Source organism: Aquila chrysaetos, chromosome 1 (genome assembly GCF_900496995.4).
Source record: "Aquila chrysaetos chrysaetos chromosome 1, bAquChr1.4, whole genome shotgun sequence".
Classification (NCBI taxonomy): domain Eukaryota; kingdom Metazoa; phylum Chordata; class Aves; order Accipitriformes; family Accipitridae; genus Aquila; species Aquila chrysaetos.
In genome coordinates, this window is record NC_044004.1 from 31,091,870 (window position 1) to 31,114,088 (window position 22,219).

The 22,219-nt window shown below is 44.9% G+C and overlaps 1 protein-coding gene across 1 annotated transcript in view; it reads right to left on the reverse strand.

Moving 5' to 3' along the window:
- KDR (kinase insert domain receptor) overlaps positions 1 to 21,604 on the reverse strand; it is a 31,646-nt gene extending 10,042 nt beyond the window's left edge. The window contains exons 1-21 of the mRNA XM_030019968.1: positions 21,408 to 21,604; positions 20,001 to 20,091; positions 19,287 to 19,483; positions 17,998 to 18,122; positions 17,504 to 17,672; positions 16,108 to 16,247; positions 15,745 to 15,913; positions 14,218 to 14,329; positions 13,941 to 14,124; positions 12,978 to 13,135; positions 11,764 to 11,884; positions 11,045 to 11,153; positions 9,960 to 10,304; positions 8,893 to 9,039; positions 8,608 to 8,739; positions 6,823 to 6,929; positions 6,286 to 6,421; positions 5,910 to 6,014; positions 4,565 to 4,678; positions 3,241 to 3,329; positions 1,350 to 1,506 (exon numbers count right to left, since the gene is read on the reverse strand). Coding sequence (XP_029875828.1) covers positions 1,350 to 1,506; positions 3,241 to 3,329; positions 4,565 to 4,678; positions 5,910 to 6,014; positions 6,286 to 6,421; positions 6,823 to 6,929; positions 8,608 to 8,739; positions 8,893 to 9,039; positions 9,960 to 10,304; positions 11,045 to 11,153; positions 11,764 to 11,884; positions 12,978 to 13,135; positions 13,941 to 14,124; positions 14,218 to 14,329; positions 15,745 to 15,913; positions 16,108 to 16,247; positions 17,504 to 17,672; positions 17,998 to 18,122; positions 19,287 to 19,483; positions 20,001 to 20,091; positions 21,408 to 21,459 — 2,959 coding nt within the window. The 5' untranslated portion in view covers positions 21,460 to 21,604. The remainder of the gene's footprint in view (positions 1 to 1,349; positions 1,507 to 3,240; positions 3,330 to 4,564; positions 4,679 to 5,909; positions 6,015 to 6,285; positions 6,422 to 6,822; positions 6,930 to 8,607; positions 8,740 to 8,892; positions 9,040 to 9,959; positions 10,305 to 11,044; positions 11,154 to 11,763; positions 11,885 to 12,977; positions 13,136 to 13,940; positions 14,125 to 14,217; positions 14,330 to 15,744; positions 15,914 to 16,107; positions 16,248 to 17,503; positions 17,673 to 17,997; positions 18,123 to 19,286; positions 19,484 to 20,000; positions 20,092 to 21,407) is intronic.
- Between the last annotated feature and the right edge of the window lie 615 nt (positions 21,605 to 22,219).

Below are 22,219 nucleotides of genomic sequence, written 5' to 3' on the forward strand. Positions count from 1 at the left end.
ATCAGTAACTAACCCATTCTACACCAAACTAGTCCTGTGTAAAATAAATTTCGAGATGATGGGTTATACCCCAGGCCTCCTTGCTGATTTCCAGAGTTCCCACCAGTGGAAAGATTTGCAAAACAATTCCAAAAGAAAAACAACCAAAACTCAGCTCACAAGTTCCTAGGACAGGAAAGGCTTGCTGTGGTTTCAGCAGATGAATTTGGAAACCGAAGAGAGGGAGGCCCCACCTAGTCCTTACGGGGGAAGAATATGCCATGGGGATAAAGACTTCAATTTGGCAAAAAGCCCTGCTAATTTAGGGTAGAAGAAGCCTAACCTCATTCTCTAGTGACCTGGAGGAATAATGTATTCAAGTATCCAACAAAGATACAGAGGCATTTAGTTCCTGCTGAAATAAACAACTCGATGACTTTGCCCAGCTCTTGATTTTAAGATGAAATTGAAGAACTACAACACTGGTGGCTAAAACACTTATCTCAAGGCCTGCTTTAGGTCTACATGCTTCTTACAACATCCCAGCTCAGAGGGTCAGTGGTTATACCAGGGAGGTCTGAAAAGGACCAAAATGGTGTGGAAATGCATGAAGTGCATGCCTGACATTACCTATTAGGATTGCATTGAAACCACAAGATCATCCTCCCTGTTAGCATACTGATGTTTTTCTTTGCATTAAATGATTTTCAGTAGAAGTCGAGGTACAGGCAGTTTTGCTACAGCCTCCCTTGTGACCAGTCTGATCCTACCGCTTGCTGAAATTAGTGGGTTTTGAAATATGTTGGCAGCGCTGAGCACTTTGTGCTGTCTCTGCCAAAGGAGAACATGGCGAATGTATCAGTGAAACTGCTGCAGAGAGTATGTATATCCAGGGGAGGCTTTAAATGAGTGGATGGTTCAGGTTTCCTGTTCCTGACAGACCACCTGCGCAGTGGGAAGGCAAATCAACCTCTCTGCTAATAAGCAGTGAAGCAGATGGCATTTCATGATATTTAACTTCTGGGTAAACATTGAGGAAATTCAGTTAGAATCCTGGCGCATCCCCCTTTGCACTGCCTTTGGAATTGGTGCTCTGCGATTTTCCCTGAAGACACTAGGACGTTAAATAGACGGATCCCCAAAAGGCAGTGCACTAAAAATGCATCCTTTTCAGACAGGACAGTACCTGGGATTGGGCTGAGGGGTTTGGGATGCTGGACTAGATAATCCATAGCTCGGGAACTTTGGTGATCCAGGAAATACCCCGCACACAGCTTTGAGGGAGCTTTGGAAATCACACAGTCCCCAGTGTCCCTCATCGGCCCCCACCCATGACAGCTGTTCCAACACCAGGAGAAGATATATCCTACCGTCCTCCTCTTCCACATCACTTAGGGACCGCTCCTCCACAAAGCCAGAGCTTGCTGAGCTCTGGCTGCTCGTGATACTGTCCAACCGTCGCTTCAGGTCTGCGGAGACGTCGGCAGTATAGTTCTCCTTCCCCTGCCGAAACCTGGCACTTTTGGTCTAGAAATGTGAGGGGAAGGTGGGAGAAATCAGAAGCAGAAAGCATGCCAGAAGCTTCCTCGGGAGAAGCGATGATGGTCCCCATGGTCTGTGCCACAGGCACCACTGGAGGCAGGGAGGGCAGCCCAGCACTGGCATGATCGGCCGCTCTGCTCCAACCTGGCTCTGGTTGGGGCACCAGGCTGACGTGTTGACAGCGCTGGCAAACCCCAACCCACGGCCACGCAGGCTCACCAGCTCGAGCACCCTCTGCTGCTCCACAGCATGGCTTTAGCCTGCTCCTGCATCCTCCCAGCTGCCCCCCAGGAACATCTCCACATGCTGGGGAATAAATAAATGCACGCTGACGGGCTGGCCTTCTCAGCCCCTGGTGCCCACCGCTTGTGAAGCACGCGTGGATGCTGCCAAACCCCCTCTCATACACTTGAGCCTCTCTGCACTGCTACAGCTTTACCTCCCGCTGCTGCAAAGGCCCTTCTGCTAAACCTCTACCTTGGCCAAAACCCTGGCAGCCCTCAAAATCTGATTTATTTCCTTCTTCCCCTAAGCCACCAAATGCATTTAGGGAAAATGCCAGCCCCACAGGCTTCCTCCACCACATTTCCATTTTCTCCTGCTTTGGTTTGGTGACTTTTCTCCCCTGGCAGGGCTGTTTTTTTCCGTTGCCAATTCCCGTCCCCACCGCTTGTGTAAGCAAGGGTCAGCACCCTCGTGAAACCCTGCCTCTTCCTTCAAGGCCTCTCAGATATTTGTTTATCCTTTTTACCTCACAAGAGGATGCAGCGAGTTGCCTTTGCCAATATAAAATAGTAAACAATGACTCCAAGGATAAAGAAAAATAACCCCCTGGAGAACCAACAAGCAGTTTGAAGAAGCTCTGATCTAAACACAGCAGCTGCAGGAAGACTCAGGTCTACCAGCGTGGCAGAGCAGAGCCCCGGGGCCTCTCTCTCGGCTGTGGGTGAAAAAGGGTAGGGTCCTGAGCATGATGCTCAGCACTGGGTACATGCAATCATGCTCTTCATCCAGCAATCTGACCCTCGGAAGGGATGGATCCTCCCAACCCTCTCCAGAAATCAGACCTCCTCTCAGAGGCACCCAGAAATGAGTTTGAAAATGCAAGCCTCCATCCTCCCTCTCCTTTAAAGCTGGGGTGCAAAGAGGGGGTGCTGTGATGGAGCTCCCCTTGGCAAAGGACTTGGGAGGTGAAAAGCTGAACATAAACTCATGAGATAGATACATCAATTATACAAAATGATTAACAGAAAGAAAATGTATAACCTGGTTCAGCAATGAGCCAAGGGGACAGTGGAAAGGATCATCAGATGATAGAAGATACCTACGGATATCTGATGGAGATACACACTAAGTGGGGAGTGCAGTTATTTAAGGTGGTCTGGAGCTTAACTAAGAAAGGAAAAAATTCAGGCTGATAATCAGAAAAAAACTTCCTGACAGATATGGCCAAGTGTAGAACAATCTGCCAAGGGAAATAGTGGAAGCCCAGTTCCTTTGCACATTTTAAGCTAACAATAACAAAATAAGTACATTGCAGGGGCCAGGGGAAAGACTAGATGACCTCTGATGTCTTTGCCATCTCTCATTCCCATGAGAAGTACTAGATATTCAGCGTCCCCAAGGATTGCCACTTCAGTCTGCACTAGAAACAGAAACATCGTGTGTGGAAAAAAACCCACCAAATCAAACATTATACTGTTAACCTTGACTCCTTACCTTGTATGGGACAAATTCACTCCTCTTGCTCCGAAGGTAAGCTGACAGATTTCCGAACTTGCAATATTCCACTATCACCATGAGTGGGCCTGTACAACACGTAAAGCAATTCTTTAGAAAGACCATTTATATCCCACCTTATCTCACAGCAACAGTTTGTGGCTAGAAATACATACATTTCAAAAAGCATTCTACTATCCAGAAGTTTTTAAAAATACCAGTAATAAAAAAAAAAAAATCTAATCAAAGCAGGGAAATGATTCCTTTTCTGCTGTATAAGGAAGGAAAAGAAAGCACATACTTTTGAAAATCACAGGCCTAATTTCATATGTGAAAATGTATAGTGGTGTGCTTATACTTAAAGTGCCAATAACTGCTGATGCTAACTGACATTGTAAGGATGCAACATACACATTTGAATGAACTTCAGTGCAATTAACTACTCATCTGCAATAAAGTACACCATGATTATCCATGCATTTTTTGTGCAGGCAGTTCAAGTCCTAAAAAACTTAAACCAGGAATCTTGGTTTCAGAGATAGATGCTTTAATGTACAGTCCAAATGTGGTATTTCATGCTCAAATTGCTTCATATAGGCATATGCTACAATGATAAATTTCCATCCTAGATTCCAGATACTGGCCATCTCTATTTTATTATGGAATAAACAAGGAAAGAAATATTTACGGATTATGTTTCCCTCAACTACTGCACTGTTGTCATGGAACTTTACAAATTAAATTCTGATCCCACAGTAAGCCAACAAGTCAGCTTCCCTGAAAAATTATTACTGAGTTACTTTACACTGAATTTCTTCTAAATTAGCGTGCAGTTTCATTTGTTAAATGAAACATCTGTCCCCTATTATAAAATAAAATACGTTCATCCACCCAGAGCTGGACTCCAAATTGCAATCTCCCCTCCTACACACACACAGAGGTACCCACAGTCCATCCAAAGCCAGGGAGGGAAGTCACAACTTGCAGTTGCACTGTAGCCTGTGACAAGAAGACCAACTTTTAAAATCTGGTACTAGGCTCAGACCCAAAGTCTGTTACATATGGTGTGTCCACTATAAAAGTGGATCCCAGGGACAGAAAAGCAAAGTGATAGAACAACTAACAGATGGAGCTGGATGTGGAACTCAGGGCTTCTGAGCCCTTATTCCACCTCTGGACCTGCTCACTCTTATCAGAATTATTTTTTTAAAAAAGACGACTATTTCTTCCAACCCTTAATTTTGAAACTCAATTTTCTATGCAGAAGAAATGGCAGAAATAGGGTTTTCATTAGCACCTTCCTGCCCACTGAGAAGTTACTCACCTCCTGGCTTTGTGCAGGCTCCAAGTAAATTGACAACGTTGAGATGATGGCCAATATGAATGAGGATCTTCAGCTCTGACATAAGTGCTCTGTGCTCACTGTGGGTTGCACCCTCTGCAGAGGTAAAACAACACAGATCAGGAGCATCACAAACAGAAAGTTTTTCCCCTCCTCTGCGTTCTCTTCTGTCATTTTTCCAGCCCATCTAGTGCGAAGTCTTGTTGGTTGGTAGCCTGGGTCGGCTGTGCTGCAGGACACTGATGAAAGCTAGGCACGTGCATGACAGGGTTGGTTTTGCTCTGCTTTTTAAACATTTTCTGAAGTTTGCCAAGGGCAGTACATCAGAAGAGGGACAGAAACAATCCAGATGATTAGCAAACATCTTTTTTCCTATAGACCTTCTGAGCAGTTTGTACTCTGCTGTTTGACCCTCCCAGCCAAGAAGAGTTAGAAACATTGTCCCATAGCCATTGCTGCGGTCCATGCTAAGGGTCCAATGGGTCCACGGACTGGGGGACTGGGCCAAACATGCCTGACCCTGCAGCCTCACCAAAAGCATGGAGACATGGCTGGTCTCCTCATCCCTCAGGGACAGAAGGGCAAGAGGAAACAGCTGAAGCAGTGGGGAGAGAGGGGCAGAGGAGGCAGCTCTCTGCAGGCTGCCTGAGCACTGGGAAGCTGGAAGGACAGGGCTTTCCAATTTTTATTGCCATTACTGCACGCTCATCCCATTACAATGAATCTGCAACAGGTCTTGCCTACGCTTGCGACTGCTCACACTGTACTGTCAGAAATCCCTTGGCTTTCCCACACTTCCTCCAGTACAGCACAGGGTGGGATACAGCCCCCGGCTGCTGGCAGCCCCATTTTGCTGCCCAGCTATGTCCTCTTCAGGAACAATGTGTCTGGGAACCGCAGCTTTCAACTTTTCTGTGGTGAATGCAAGGCACTATAATATGATTTAAAGTGAGGAGAAAGCTGCTCAAAACTAAAACTCATTTTGGAGCGTGTCTAAGCCATTGTCTGAGACTTGCAGAAAGCTCCCCGCCAGGCTGCATAAGGCAAAAATGGACGAGTGCAAATTGCTTGCAGGAGCAAGTTTGTATTCTGAACCTGAGTAGATCTATAAAGCAATGGCTAAGAAACCATAGTCGCATTGCTCCAGTTATCGATGAGGGAAAGGCATGTACTTTCCCTAACCATTGCTTCATAACACCAACTGTTAAGCTAAACTTGTATACACCGTTGGTATGAACATTTTGATTTTTTTCTATCTACTGGTTATAGTATTGGCGATTATCCCTATATTGTGTATTCAAGGTGAAGTTTTAGTCATCATTTTTACCTTTAAGCATTTTGACTGCCACTGTTTTGCAGGTAGCAGTTTTGTCGATCCCAAATGCGTCCGCTTCTATGACCTGGCCAAAAGCTCCACGCCCAAGAGGTTTACCTTGAAGTGAGAAGATGAACATACTTCAATTTATTTGCCTGGCACAGTGGGCAAAAGATGCAGAATAAACAGCAACTCTAAACTGAGTTTCTGTATCAGAAATTAACAGAGGGCTGATAACGGGGAGAGGATGCATTATACTCTATGGGACCACAGAGCCCACCTGGGGTTCCTGCATCAGGGCAGCCCCATGGCAAGCCAGGACCTGAAACATCCCCCAGCACAGGGCTGGCTGCAGTATCACTAAATGGCTTGTGCAATGAAGACGCACCTAGCTTTAGCCGGTCTCTGGGAAACTCCCACTTGCTGGCATCATACGGGAGCCGTTCACAGTGCTCGTCTATAGGGACTTCATCAGGATCCATGATGATAGACAAGTAGCCAGTCTTCATGTCCCCTCCGTTGGCCTGGAAAATGGTATTAGTTGTAGTTGCACAGATTTTTTTTCTGGCAATGTGCAGGCAAAGTGCCATTTTCTCACTTTGTAGTGTTTCACTAGTTCCCAGAAATACCAGGCTACCATTTCCCTACACCATGTCATCATGAGTGTGATCATCGTTAATTACTTGCACTTTTTTTTAATAAACAAAACCAGCTGAAACTTTTTTTTTCTCTTGCAAGGGCCTGTTCAATTAAAAACAAATTTCTGTGCCCCCGGTTCCAGGCAAGAATGTTACGGCATGGAGAGAAAAAATGTGTCTGTTGATTTAAGAACAATGGGAAGAAACAACACAAAAGGCCTCAAGTCAGCTCTCATTTGTCATGCAAGACCAGTGCTGATAGGACAGTACAAGAATTTTTTCATTACCCGCTTAACAGTCCGGAGGATGATTACAAGAAGCAACCAGAAGAACATGGCAATCACTGCAGTGCCAACAAGGATAATGAGCTCCAGATTTGTTTTCTCTTCAGCGCCTGGGAAGAAATAAATGAATATCTGAGTGATAGTTGGAAGCGTATTGGTTTTGTTCATTCATTAAAGTACATAATGGAAGTCCTTGTTCTGAAGGTTCGTTTTAAAAGTGCAACATGGAGCAAAGAAACGAAAGCAAAACAAAACAAAAAGCTTGGGTTTTTATGTTGGAATATTACATTTAGTTTCATGCTGCTTTACACACCACCCAATTTCTTAGCATCAGCTTTGTTCCAAGGACAATATCTGGACCTTTGGCAAATATAAAAAAGTAAAATCTCACATTTTAGAAAGAAATCATTGTTTTAAAATACTCGAAATGAATGACTCTTTCTCCAGAAACTGAAAAAAACCCATCATATAGTAAATAAAGTGCTGTAAGAATGACCCAGAGAACAATCTCTCTCTTGTCTCTTTAAATGCTTCAGCTGGGGCACAAAAAACCATGGTTCTACAAGAACACATGAAAATAAGGTCTTATTTACAACATCCCTTTTCCAGTAAAATAGTCTCCAGCAGATACCTACCACTTGAACATCTACTAATGCGCAGGAGCAGCTCTTTTCTTCAGCTCCCATTTGCCACATCATGCTCCTCTATTTCATCCTTTGCACCATACAGATTTTCCTACACAGTAGCACACTCCATTGCATGACCCCAATGAGCTGCACTATAAATTTCTTGGAGTGAAACAGTATGTCCTACACAGATTTTCAACTTTTACAGACATGCCCCAGCCATATTTACATCAGCTGAAATCTACATTGATGTCAGCTGCAGACAATTTCCACCCCATGTAAACATATTGTCCGACGTCTTAATATCCTAATGGGACCCATAAGAATAACAGGATACTGCTTTAACTACCTCAATGGAACAACGGAATGGACAATCACCCTGACTTATAAGACAGAGGTTTGTGAAGGATTCAGTGACTAAATTTTGCAAATGTATTAATATCCAGGGTAATGAGCTTTTAGTTCGAGGCTTCTCCTTGCAGCTCTTGGTGGAAGGTCCATCAGGGTTCCAGCTACTTACTGCAGACTAACCTCTTGTTAGGATTTATTGTTTATCATTGTGAATTTCATTTCAGTGTGCCACAATAGGACTGCAACAAGTGAGAGACAGGTCTCAGAAATGCTAGTTTCAGAGCTTGGTGGACTAAGGCTGGAGTCCCCTAACCCAAACCCACTACCCATTCCTATCACTGAAATGGGACAGCAATCACAACAGACCACACAAAGTCTTCACTCTGTTTTTCTTAGATGCTGTGACAGCAATGACATAGTTTAAAAAGTTAAAACTGTTAAAAAACATAGTATGACAATTATATTACCAAGACAATAGAGATGCCCCAGGATATCTGCAGGTTTAGGTAGGCTCTATTGTATAGGTTTGCATGTAATATAGACTGGCAGAATTTTCTTTGAGACTGTAAGAAAGATAGATTCAGCTTTTCTTGAAAAGCACTAAACAACATTGTGGAGAAGAAAGCGTCAGCCTCAACAGCTGGGATTACGATGGCTATGACAGCACCCAATTTGAGCTTGATAGGAATGGTCATGACTTTTCACAAATCTCATGGTGTATTTTCAGCTCTCCAATCAGGATAGCCAGTAGATTTTCCTTTTAGTGATTATAAAGATTTCATGCACAATCTGGAAAGAAGCTAACACTAACCTTCCACTGAAAAAAAAGCCACTGCTTTTCTGCATCCTAGGACATTGCAGGCAAGGCAGGTGTATAGCCCTCCATCTTCTTTCCTCACTCGACGTATGGTGAGTGTTTTGTTTCCATCTTTCAAAACAATACCTGGAAAAAATCATGATTCTTAGTTCTGCTACTTTTATGCCGCTTTGTGTTAGAAATTAAAAATGAAACTTTTCATAGTGAAAATCAGCAGTGAGTCCCATAAAAGAAAGCACTTAATTGATAGAAAATTCATAGCAAAGGAGCAATCCTCACCTGAATCTTCAACAAGGGTTTCATTATTTTTAAACCACATGATGTTTGGAGGTGGAATGCCATTCGCTGTGCATGACACTTCTATGGTTTCACCAATGTTTGTTGTTTGATTTTCCAGATTTCCTACGAGTGTGGGTGCCATGGGCTCTGTTGGTTTGAAAATACAGCAAAATTACTGACCATTAGAGAAAACATCCATTTTTGCAGTAATACCACTTGATGACACTCTACACGTTTGGCCCAGTAGCAACGTCTCAAATCCTTTTATAACACCAACAGCCACAGTGTTCATATGAAGATCATAGTTAAACTTCCACATGACATGAAAAAATGACAATAGCCAAGAAAATTTTAACACTATTCATGTAATCTGCTTTAGGTGGTTTAATTTGTAACTGCTTAGGCTGCTGAGGGAAGAGGGAATAGGTGAGAAATTTCTTCCCTCACGTTTCTATTTCCAGGGTCATTACGAGAAGTTTGATAGTGCTGGTCCATCCATTCAGGACAGCCCATGAACATGCATAGATATTATCCTGAATCTGCCTAATCAGCCTAGACATCTAGGTCCCAAAGCAAAGTCATCACTATTTGTGTGAAAAAGCTGACTGATTATCAGCTTGCATTGCTTGTGCCTGAATACCAGCATAACAGTTTTAAATTATAGACACGACTTCAAACTCAAGAGTCAGTGACACAAACCAGTAGCATTAATGCTATGAATACACACATGCTTATACAGCTAGAGGGAAAAATGTGTTTTGAAAAGTAAACCTGAGAAGTTATTGAGCTAAACATATGCCATTATTTGTGCAAAAGCCAAACTCATCTTGTTGCACAGCACAGTGGCTCGGTCAGTGTTTCCTCACTAGTACTGATGAAATAGTAAATCCCTGCTGCCCAGACAAGCCCCAGACCTGCATGTTACAACAAATGGTCTAAATCTATTTAACAAACTGAGTGCACCATTAAGCCAAGAGATGCAGGGCCTGAAGATACCAAAACCTGACACTACTGCAGTTATTTTCATACACAACCACACATTTTCGTTCACAGTAAGAGATCTGTACCTTGAACAGTGAGATGCTTCACCAGGCAGTGCTGTGTTTTAGCCTTTTTGTCCTGAGCAATGCAAACATAGTCCCCTCCATCCTGGAGGGAGATGTTACGGAGGATGAGTTCTAGGGTGACATTTTCACCATTGGTATTTGAAACCGTCGCATTCAGCTTCTGGAGAGCGTTGAGGTTTTTGCAAACAGGCATGGGCAGCCCTCCAAAGGGAGTCTGCGAAGCATGAGCACTGAGTTTGTACCATGACAGCTTCTCAAAGGTGAATTTGTCTGCCGTGCATTGCAAGGACATGTTATCCTTCTCTGTGAGCTGATTCCGAGGCTGGAGGTTAATTTCAAGACCCCCTGCAAGTTAAAACAATAAAAGAAATTCTTATTAGGTTGCACATTTTGTTGCCAACATTAACTTGAAAAAGCCATTTTACAAATATAGCCTTATCCTCATCTTACCCCGTTGTAAATAAGGACACAAAACACTGAAAAAATCAATCAACCAATCAATCATCTAAAGAGTACAATCTCATTAAAAGCAATACATTTAAAATGGATCAAAGGAATGTATACAGGAATGTAATGAATACAGTTCCTCTTCTTGCAGAAACTTACAGCCTCCTAAGATGATTCTTAGCATTATCTTATAGTTCATTTTTAGATTTGGATTCAAATAATATTTCAGCATGTGAATATGGGGACTGATTTTCAAGAAGACAGAAGCTGTTTGCCACTGGTTTTGAAAACGTTCATCTTAGCTTTTACAGTACATCTTTACTCAATTTGTGACACTACCATAATTTCTCTGCAGCTCTTTTAAGTGGCTGCAAAAGCCCAACAGCAATCACTCTCAGGACAACAGTGCCCATTTTGCATTGTTTTCACAGGATTGCCACTCCACTGATGCCAGCAGAACTAATCCCTTGGCTGAAGTTAGGTGGCGACTTTCAAGGCTGCCTTAGGTAAATCTAAAATCCTAAAGGATTAAAGGATTTTATAAAGGACAGGAATCGGACAACGGCGTTGAAGCACCTATCATCAGCGAAACAGATGAAATAATGTTAACGTGACTGTCCTCAACAGGGTATACTTACTGGTCACATGAAAGGAGATAACTCTCTCACTTGACCCAGCTCTGTTTGTAGCCATACATCTATACAAAGCAGATACATTCGCTGCTTGAATCACAAGGGTGCTCACAGTCTGCAAAAGAACAAACAAGCAATTTCATACCATGTCAGTGCTAAAGTACATATGTGAGCCTGACCACCCCAACAGCTCAGCAAAGTGCTCTGCAGATATCTGCACAACCAAAAATCCCTCCAAAGCACAAATCCATGGCACAGTGGGAGCACAGTGCCCTCCTGACGTTTACATTTTTGTCCTTAAGTGTGTAACAATCAGGCAAAAGAAAACAAGAAAAAGCAGCCTGCCAGAAGGCAGACTTTAGTACATGTGTTAATAAATGCTGCACCCACAACTTTTTCTGCTCTTCAGTCTCTTCAGCTTCTCCCTATTACAGTTAATTGGCAAGATTAACTCACCTAACTTCACACCGCTAAAAGGTAAGCATTGAAATCTAAGTAAGTTATGTTCCTCAATGCAGACTCACTTTGGGTCAGTGTCTAAAGGACTTCAAAGTGTGTATCTCTGCCTATTGGCTTCAGTAGGAGCTTGCACGACTAGCTGAGAGTAGATCCCCAAGTTTAATGATAGGTGAAAAGAGTCTCATCTCTAGTGATATATTTCCAGATATGTGGACTGCAGAACAGGGCTAATCATCCCCAACCAACAGAAAAGAAAATCTGCTCACCTTTGTTTTCCCAGCAATAGTAACAACTCGGTGCTTAATTTCAACCTGATTCCCACCCTTTCTCTCTGAGATCACTTTCCATTTCCTGCATGCATACGGATTGGCTCCTGAGCGAACTTTCCTGAGATGTAAGTAGAGACATACACATTAGATAAGACAAATATTCGCCCTTCAAGAGAGTGGGTTTGTGTTCTCTTTATAATATGCAGATATTTGTCTGTAAATCAGATGCATCACCGGCCACAGCCTGCATCTGGGAGGGAAGAGTATGATTCTGGAAACATTTCTGTTAAACTGCGCCCTATAACCTTCTGAGACCTTTGTGCTCCGTAAAATAAGGAACCCCCAAGCTTAAAGGTGAATTTCCTAATTAATCTGCCTGTGTCAGCTCAATCAGGATGCTTGGAGGGAAGCAGCTATTCTGGGAACAAACCTCCATTCATAAATGGATGATTCAAGTTAATTTAGTTCAAAGGAAGACAGAGAGACATAGAAATCACTGAACTCCCTACAAGAATTTCTTGAGGACAGTAGCCATTGTGTAGGAAGCAACCAGGCACCAAAGGAAGAAACTAGTGGAAATCATTTTAAAAACAACAACAGGAAAGAAGAATGCTGGGTTTTTTTCTGGCTTTTTTTTTTTTTTTTAAAAGGAAATCTGGGCTTATGGCAGGCCCAGATAAGGGAAGCTGCGTGAATCTCAGTCAGGCACTCTCTCTATCATTCCCCAACATCAATCACTGCACTTCCTCCGAGATACACTTTCACACAGATAACGAGCACCATCACACTCTGCACTTGAGCGTAAGAAAAAAAAAACACCACAAGGACCTGTAATTAGCATAAACAGCAAATTTCCTCTGTTTGGGATGGAGTTTTGGGCCTGCAGCCCACAGGGAGATCTGAGGGGAGGGCACATAGATAGCTGCATTTGAAACCCTGCACAAGTCAAGATGCCCTTCAAGAAAGCATGACAGCAACAGGCAGCTCCTCGCTGCGGGTGGCCCTTGCCTCTGCCGACAGCGATGACGTTGGCAAAGCCTGCCTGCAACAATCTGCCTATTAAGTACAACAGTCTTTTCTTCTTTGGCCATTGGGTTCGCACTTGGTAACAAGCCTGGACAAGGGATGCACCCAAAAAAACCTCAACCCAACCCAAACATCCCTCAAGAGCTATGTAAGCCGCAGAAGATGGCAAAGGGCTTATCACTCACTGGGGGCTGAAAGTGCACTCCTCCTCCAGCTGCCAGTGCCAGAGGACAGCGGTGGGCGGCGGGACGGCGTAGACAGTGCAGGTGAGCACCTGCGTCGAGCCAAACTTGTAGGAGTCGACGGGCGCCAGCAGCGCGTTCTCACCGATCTGGGGGGGGGACTGGAGGAGAGAGGAGCAGGTTACGCCTCCCGCTAGTGGCTCCACCACGTGCGCGCGTTAGACCCACGGCAACTAATTCACGCCACGTCCCACGTCCGAGTGCAATGCAGAGCGTCTCCAAGGACACGTTGGGAAGAGGTGAACCTGCCCAACACCTTGAGGATCAAGCCCTCAAGATGCAATGCTTAGGAACTCCTATAAAATCTCCCTTCATTATCCCCCAGTTTAAAATGCAGCCCTCAGACTCCCGCCACCGTGCCCAACCATTAAATGCATATTATTCCCCAGCCCTGATCCCACTGCATGTAGCCTAGCTGCCCTTTCCGAGACCTGCTGTCTTCAAAGCATGGAGGCTAGGCTGTTTCCTGGGGAGCAGGGAGGAGGAGGAGGAGGAGGAGGAGGAGGAGGAGGAGGTGGAGGGTTGGACAGGGCAGGGCAGAAGAGGAGGGACAGCCTGCGTGGGGCAGGAAGGATGGGCGAGGCGGGACGGGGCCAGGATGGAGTGGGGGGGGGGGGGACTCCGGCAGCACGGCCAGCAAGGAGGGCAGGAAAAGAGCAGGACGCAGAGGCAAAGAAATAATATACAGAAAACAAAAAAAACCCACACACAAAGTAGCATCACAACAACAACACCAGGAGCCTGCAGCCTCTCGAGCCTGGGGACATCGGCCACCTCTGCCCTCCCAGGGCTCAGTTTCAAGTGCTCTCCTCCCAGCCACCACCCCCACTTAAATCTTCATAGCTCTGGGATGAATTTAATCCTAAGAATGGTAATACACCACATCCACATGTGAAAGAAAGGTACCCTTTTGGTACGCCACTTACCATTCACAAGCAGGGTAAACGTATGTCTCTTCTGCATCTTGTTAGTAGGGTTTGTAAGGACAACAGTGTAATTCCCGGCATCCTTTTCGGTTGCTTCAGTGATCACTAATGTGTAGCCAAGCTTAACTGTATGATTTGCATTGATGGCTTTTCCATTTTTATACCTGAAGAAAATATAGAGCACTTTGAATACTTTAGAGATTTAACTTGACTAAGAATAGCTCTGTTTTTCAAACACGTTATGTCCCGATTCTCACCATTTCACCTCTGGTGGAGGATAGCCTTTAAACTTGATGGGAATTTTGACTGTGTCACCTAGCCTTGTCTCAACCACATTCTCCATTCTTTCCAGATGAATAAAAGGACTTTCTGCAAAAAAAAAATTAAACTAAATGGTCTTTCCACATGCACAAAAGTGTAAGTGCTCTTGATTTGGGTTCGCACTTAACATCAGATGACAAGTAGGGGCCAGTGACAGGATGCCACTGATAAAGCACAGTTGGCTCCAGACTGGGCTCTGGAGAGATGGACCCACCATGAAAACCCAGTCCTTTCCCTTGCACAGAGGAACAGACCAGTTCCCCCACCGAGGAGCTCTGGAAAGCAGAGACAAGACTCAGCTCTCAGGACGGTGTGCCAACTGCCAACCTAGTGTCAGACCTGTGTGTGTATATGTATATATAGATATACATATATCATATATATATATATGATATACATATGATATATGCATATCATAAAACTGGCTCAATCTACTCATTCCAGGAAACAATAGTATTCAAAACTACAATGTGATAAAGTTAGATACTTTCAGCCTCTTCTCAAGTATGTATTTGAACCATTGCAGTCACAGAATACTTTGAAATAATTTACATTACTTGTTTTAAGTTATAAACTTGCATTCAGACTAAGATAGCAATTAGCCTTTTGACTAAGATTCAGGATGGTATGGACTTAATATCTGGTACACCTACTACAGCACATGATCTTGTTTTGGCTTCTGAAGAGAAATAGAAAAAAACCCAGGAAAAAATTGAGTCTATCTTGAATCACTGCCACATAATAAGTTTGAATGTTAAAAAAAAAAAAAAAGCCATTAATATTCTGGCCTATGAAATCACACCTCAGGAAAAACAGTCTCCTTCAAAATATAAAACCCTTTGTCTCATGCAGGTAATTTTTTTCTAGAAGTAAGCCAGTGGAGCTGCTGGCTCTGTGCCCAAGAGGGGCTTAAGAAAAGGCTGTAGGACGTGGCCTTGTATTTATCTATGCACTTAGCCAAAGTTGTTTCCTTTGCATCATTTCTGTATAACTCAAACTCCATTTGATTAATCTATTCATAATGTAAAAGCTGAAAGTTCTATTTTCCTAGCTTCATTCATGCTGATCCATGACTCTTGTCCTGCAGAGCCACCAGAATCTAGCCTAAGTTCACCTGGAGTGAGAAGAGGCAACCCTTATACAAAGTCATTTACACAAATTCAGCTTTACAGGACCTCAAGGAGGTCATCACAGAAGAGGACCAGAGGCTTACCTCGGTTTAATTTACTGCCCATTTTCCTATGGGATTCTACAGCTTTCAGTAACATACAACATCCTTTAAAATCTTATCATTAGCTAAACTTGTGGTATAAAAATAATCCTATAGTAAGTGCAAGAGGAACACTGTAGCTGCAGTTTGGTTCGTTTCTGTCATTTGATTCATCGCCAAGATACCTTCTGCGTCCCAGTAATCAATCCCAAATCTGAAGCAACCAGCAAAACTGAAGTAGAAGATGCCGTACCATGGATAATGAAGTAACTGCTGTTTTTCATGTTCATACGACCACTGGATGCTGCGCAAGTATATCGACCTCTGTCACTTAAGGACACACTGTCAATGGTAAGAGTGCTTACAAACTTCTTTACTTCTCCTGCAGTGGTTTTTAAATCCCTTATGGTGGCACGTTTTTCCTGTAATAGATAAAAGACAGAGGTATTTGGGAATTGTATCGCTATTTCTCTTGTCATCCTCTGCACACCTGCATACACTAGCAATTTCTTTGTGCATTATCATCTGCTTTGTCAATATTATAAAGGGGGAGCGACATTACACCTAAATCAAATTTCGTTGTGATGTTGGCGCCTTTAAGTTATTACTGATTTACCTTGATGGAAGGGTAGTCCCATTTAAAATCAATTCCTACATTCAGCTCCGTCCTTACAGTGCAATTGAGAACAAGTTTTTCTCCCACCGCCAGCTCTACTTGGTAGTGCGGGTTCATCGTCAGGTCATAAATTCGGTATCCTAAAGATAGGCACACACAAAACAGGGGGGTAAGAAGAGGTTTCTTTACAGCACTCAGCACCAAATTTCCCAGGTGAATTCACCAAAACTCCCACCAAAATCTCGGCTACAAAGAGGCCCCTCGACGCCCCAGTGCAGCACGATGACGGGCGTATGAAGGAGCCTGGAGGGAAGGGATATGCCTGCCCTGAGCACTTCCCATCTGAGAGCTGCATCAGACAGCAGCGCGGCAGGACGTATGCATTCGATCAGAGCCCCCCCCGGCGGTGGGAGCAGGCAGAAGACGGTGACCCACACAGTTCCTCTGCCTTAGACACCTTCTTCTTACCCTTGTGAGACCTGAAACTAAAGGAGATATATCCCCCTCCCCAGCAGTAAGCGGGAACTTTATTAAGAATAACAGTCTGGCATTGGCAAAATTATCCAAAGTTTACTTTGTGCAATAAAATATTTAAAATATTCCAAAACAGAATAGTCTGAATGCAGAAACTCTGCAGAAATTCCGAATTTCCTCCAAATCAGAGTGAGGACTCATGAATTTGGTGGAGAAGCAAGAGCCTGCTGTGCAGAGAAAAGGGTGGAGGGCTGCTACACCTTCCTGCCGAGCAAGGAGAGACTGCCTTGGTGCCATCTGGCCACTTGAAGGGGTCACTGTGTCCTCAGCCAAAAGAAAAATAGCTGCAGTTTCAGCTCAGGCTTGAGCCTCCCCAGAATCATCATGTTATTTCTGGGTTTTGACGAACAGCTGACAAAATATACTAGGAGAGCATAAACCCCTGTGAGAGTCAGGACATAGGTCTGAAGGAGACAAGACAACCTAGCTCCTAGTGCGACCTTCAGATCCCCCATTCCCTTGGTAACCCCTCAGAGCAATTCCTTTCCATCTGCTGCTGATGGATGCCTGCCTCTAGTTCCCTTCAGCTATGAATTGGATCCTGGATAAGTGAATAAAGTACAGAATAGAGTGATTTTAGGAAAAAGGCTTGCATTGTCAGGAAAAAAAAATAAAATTCCTGGCATCTATGTAAAACACTAAAAATAGAAGCACTTATCCCAATGATGAACCAGTAAGAACACAATACATTGCATTTAAAAGAAAAGTAATATATATCACAACATCCATTTTGCATTAGCTGCATTGTCAGTATTGAATAACCTAGAGTCCAACCAAATGTAATTGGTTCAGTATGTTGCAGCGAGCAAAATAACATTGGCTATAGAGAAAAAAAAAAAACAAAAAAAAACCTTTGGCTTACCTACAACTGCAACTATGTATATCACAGACTGGTAGCTTTCATCATCTATTTTAGCTTCACAGAAGACCATGCCCGCATAGTTGATTAAATGACTGGGTATAGTGAAGCCTTTTTTATTATTCCACGAAATTGATTTACCATCAGGAACAAATATCTTTTCTGGATATTTCTGTTTGAAATATTGATAAAATACATAGTCAGATTTCAAAAATCAAACAACCCTGAATTTTCAAGTCCAACATTTTCCATAACCGCAGGGTCCCAGTTTTAACATCCTAGCTCAAGCAATCTCCCTTTCATAGGCAATCACTCCACACTTTGAGAGCGCAGGATCATGGACGAATACAGTTACAGCACTCACCTTGTAATCACAGGCTGTAAAATTTCCAAGGATGGAAAGAAGTTTTTAAGAAATGTATTTATACTTCAAGCAATATATTTATGTCACAGTGATTTCAACTAACTCTTAAAAAAATAACGGGCTTTTTCCTTACCGCATGTAGAGATACATTGAGATTTGATACGGTTCCAAGGCAGGGCACTACCACAGTTTTATTCTTAGTGATGTATACAATGCCAAGCTGATCACTAACTGAAGTCACAAATGGAGATCTGTAATCTAGAAGAATATTCAATTGGTAAATGGATAATATTTGTCATGTGAGTATGGAGGAAACTTTTCCAATTTTGTTCTTTCCCTGTCTATTTCTTCTCAAACCAGTTTTATTCTTTTCTATGTGGTGAAACACTTAAGCGATAAGACTAAACAGGGGGTACATATTTTGACAGACATCCTCCCCCAGCTTTACAATATCAATATTCTCAAAACAGTTACCAGCAGCAGTGTGCACTTTGGAGAATAGCTTCCTGCCACTGCAGTCTTTGTGCAGACAAAAATCTGATTTACCCTAGTGTGACTTTCCTCGCATAAGTATTACAGGAAATATCAGTTAAAGGTAGTGACATGCTACGTTGGCTCCCCCAATGGCAGCATGCCTTTTAAAGTCAGACCAAAAAAAAGAAAAAGTAAGTTCATGATCTTATAAAATGAGCTAACCCATGTACATAATAACATCTCATTTTTCAAGATGGTAACTATAAGTTAACAATAAAAAGGAAAAAGGGCGCGTAAGAAAACGAGTATGACGCCACCAGTGCAAAAAGGCAGATACCTCAAAGAATGCACTTACTTAAGCTGAGCGTATGACTAGAGGCTTTGCAGTGTCTGCTCAGCTGTGCTGCTACCAACACAAGTGACAGCCTGAGTTTGAAAACTTAGTTTTTACAGCCTAAACAGATTTTACCATCACAGTCAGCAAGTATATGGAAGTTTATATTTTGGGGTTGGGTTTTTTTGAATGGTATCAGATAGTACAAATTGTAAAAGGGATTGGATTTGTTGTTTTTAATAAATATACATCTCTGTAATCTTGCCTTGTATGAAACTCCTGCTGAGGTCAGTAATAGCTCTGCATTCATGACCACAGGATCAGAGTGCAGTGGAGATATGTATGCTAAGTTCTGGGTGGAGGCGAATACCAGACCAAGTACTACATACGGCAGATCAGTTCAAAATTACAGGTACAAAGGCTTTTCTGTTAATGGCAACTAGCATACTGGCAGGTAATTACTCAACATGAAAACAAGAAAAATAACAGTTTCACAGGATCAAAAATTCTAGGATTAATAAATTTTAATGTCAAAATCATTTTGAGATACTTGATATCCCTTTTTTCTCTTGAGGCTAGGGGAAGAGCCACCTAAGGGCTGCGTGAGCACTTACCTTGAACGTAGACATAAATGGTTGTAGCTGCCTGGTTGTCCCTGTAAAGGCACCTGTAATCCCCTGTGTCATTGCCGATGACTTTGAGGAGAGTAAGTGTCTTGCAGTAGGGGCCATCGCTGCAGTCTGTCACAGAGATACGCTTCTCAGCACTGCTCTGGTTGCTTGGCCAGGACCACTCCAGAGGTCTCTGACCGCTGGGAAAGCAAAAGTTAGAGGAGTGTGAGCATGTGATGAGTGCCAGTACTGATGTAAATGTCACAAACCCCAGCCCTGCTAGTCTCTACAGCTATGGAGAGGAACGGGCTTCATCCCGTCTCATGGAGCATCAAGCCACGTAGAATAAATTCATGTAAATTGTCCTATTGTTAATACCTATAAGGAAGCTACTTGAGATTAACGTTCTGCTGAATCTAAGTGACACAGCACCCAGAAGGGAGCGAGCATCAAGAGCATGGCTCACCAGCGGGCTCCATGAGGACCCAGCTGATGCTTCCTCCTCCCAGCCGCCCTGTGCTCCCCAGCTCTCCCTTGCTGCAACCCTCTAAGATCATTTCTAAAGTCTGTCAGGGAAAAGAGAGGTGGGAGTCACAAAGGGAGTGGAGAGTAACAGGAGTGATGATGGGAGAGAGACCAAATCACCTGTGATTCTGTACAAAAACTCACTACATAAATTACCCCCATCAAAATCATGCTGGACAGATTTGCCCTTACCTGCAGGTAATATTTAGAGTGTCATTTGCAGTTATTGTGAGGACATCTTTTTGGATGCTAAGGGTTGGCTGATCCAGAGAATTAAATAAACCTGCGAAAACATGTATAAAAACCTTCAGATCGACCCAATAAACAAAGTAAATGCTACTCATTCAGAAAAGCATTATATATAGGAATGTGCAGCATGTTTTAAGCGGACACTTTCACATCACCTACTCAGCAGTGAAGGGTAAATAATGACTTTTCACACATCCCAGAAAGTTCAAATACTCTGTCATAACAGGAAGCAAAGGCAGATGGTCAGGAGCTAGCTGCAGAGCACTACAATTCAGGCAGCCAGGGTGGAGTTCCTGTTTTCTTGCATTGCCAACTTCAAGGTCTAACAAGAGGATGTGGGACATTGAAACGAAGTGAACCTTCATCTGATGATCTCACTCCCTGGGGAAAGGGATTACTAACTTTTCTTATAATAAATTGAGTATACTTACGTTCTTCGAGACTGCTGATCAATGAATTATGTGAAGAAACTATTTCACAGTTTGTCACAAATTTGAGATCCCATGAGTTTATTTTATCCCATGATTTTCTAAGGTTGCCTCTTGCGTTCTAAGCAGTTAGGCAAAAATCTCTTACTACCAGATCGTATTCGTGCATGGGCTTTCATCACGCCCACCCCGAGCCACCCGCGCCTGCGAGGGCTGCGATCTGGGTGCTCGCTCTGAGGCAACAGCCCAGCTTGCGCAACATTTGCGAGTACCGCAGGGAGAGATTTTCCGTCCATCCTGGCTGCTCCCATCACTGTCAGGAATCCCGCCTCACCGGGGTGAGCCAGCAGCCCCAACCAGGACAGCTCGGCCAGCTACGACGGGCGACAAGAAAGTGCGGCCAGACCGGGACCTTCCCTATTTCCCTAGTATTTCCCCACGCTTTGATCCCTGGCATCCCCAGCAGGTTCTTCGCTGATGACGGGTTTCCCGCATTTGGCTCCAGGGACATTTTGCTCTCGGAAACAACGGCTGATGCTAGAGCCAAGCGAGCAGGACACTATGCCATGGCAGGCAGCCCTCTCCGACGGGCCAGCTCCGGCCCGCCGGACAGGAGAGGGCAGGAGGACGGGAGAGGAGAGGGCAGGAGGACGGGAGAGGAGAGGACGGGAGAAGAGAGGATGGGAGAAGAGAGGTGAGGACAGCAAGCCCGCAGCGCTGGGCGCCCCGTCCCCCCCCAGGGCTCGCACTGCCTCACCCGCTCTACCAGCCCTGGCCACCCCAAGGGAAACCCGCACCCGCGCCGCTCCCGGCACCCGATCGTCCCCGCGCCCCCTCTCCTCGGGGCCCCGCGGGGCTGCCGGACCCCGGCGGCTCTCCGACAGGCTGGACCCGGGGCACCCGGGGCTCCCCGAGGGCTTACCGGGAGCCAGGCACAGCAGGACCGCCAGCAGCCGCGCCGCACCGACCTCCATCCCGCGGCCGCCGGGCGCTGCGGGGCGCGAAGCGAGCCCTCTGCCCGACGGCGCCGTCGGGCCGGCAGCCGAGCCGAGCCGAGTCGAGTCGAGCCGGGCAGGGCAGGGCAGGGCCGAGCCGAGCCGAGCCGAGCCGAGCCGAGCCGAGCCGAGCCGAGCCGAGCCGCGCCGCGCCGCACGGCGGGGATGCGGGACCCCGGCGAGCAGCAACGCCCCTCTTGTGCCCGGGGGCGGTGCTTGTGGCCGCGACCCCGCCCCCCGCCGCCGTGGCCCCGCCCCCGGCCCCGCCCCAGGTCCCGCCCCAGGTCCCCGCGGCGGAGCCCGCCGGGGATGCTCTGGTTTGGAGGGGGGTCCCGGGGGCTCTCCTCCCTGCTCGGTGGCAGGAGGGCCTCAGGCAGAGCAATTCAACGTCGCCTGGCCCTTCATCGTGCGTGTTTGGGGTTTCTTAAAATCCCCTCAACAGAAATGACCCCAAAGACCAACCCTATGGGGCACACGCAGTGAGACGCAGCCATCTTCCCGCTGCCAGCCACTTCATCCAACCGGGTTTGAAGTGTCTGGCGGTATCAGTGATGAGTTCACAACATGGGAGTCCCCGAATCATGTAGCGTGTACCCCACCCCCCAGCCTAACTGGCCATATCACGTCTAATGGGATCCAACAGGTGCCTACCCTTCCCATGCCCAACAGCCCCATCCCAGCCTCTGCTGGATGCTACCTGGTGGCAGTAATCGTTCCCCTCTCACACCAAAGGTTTGAT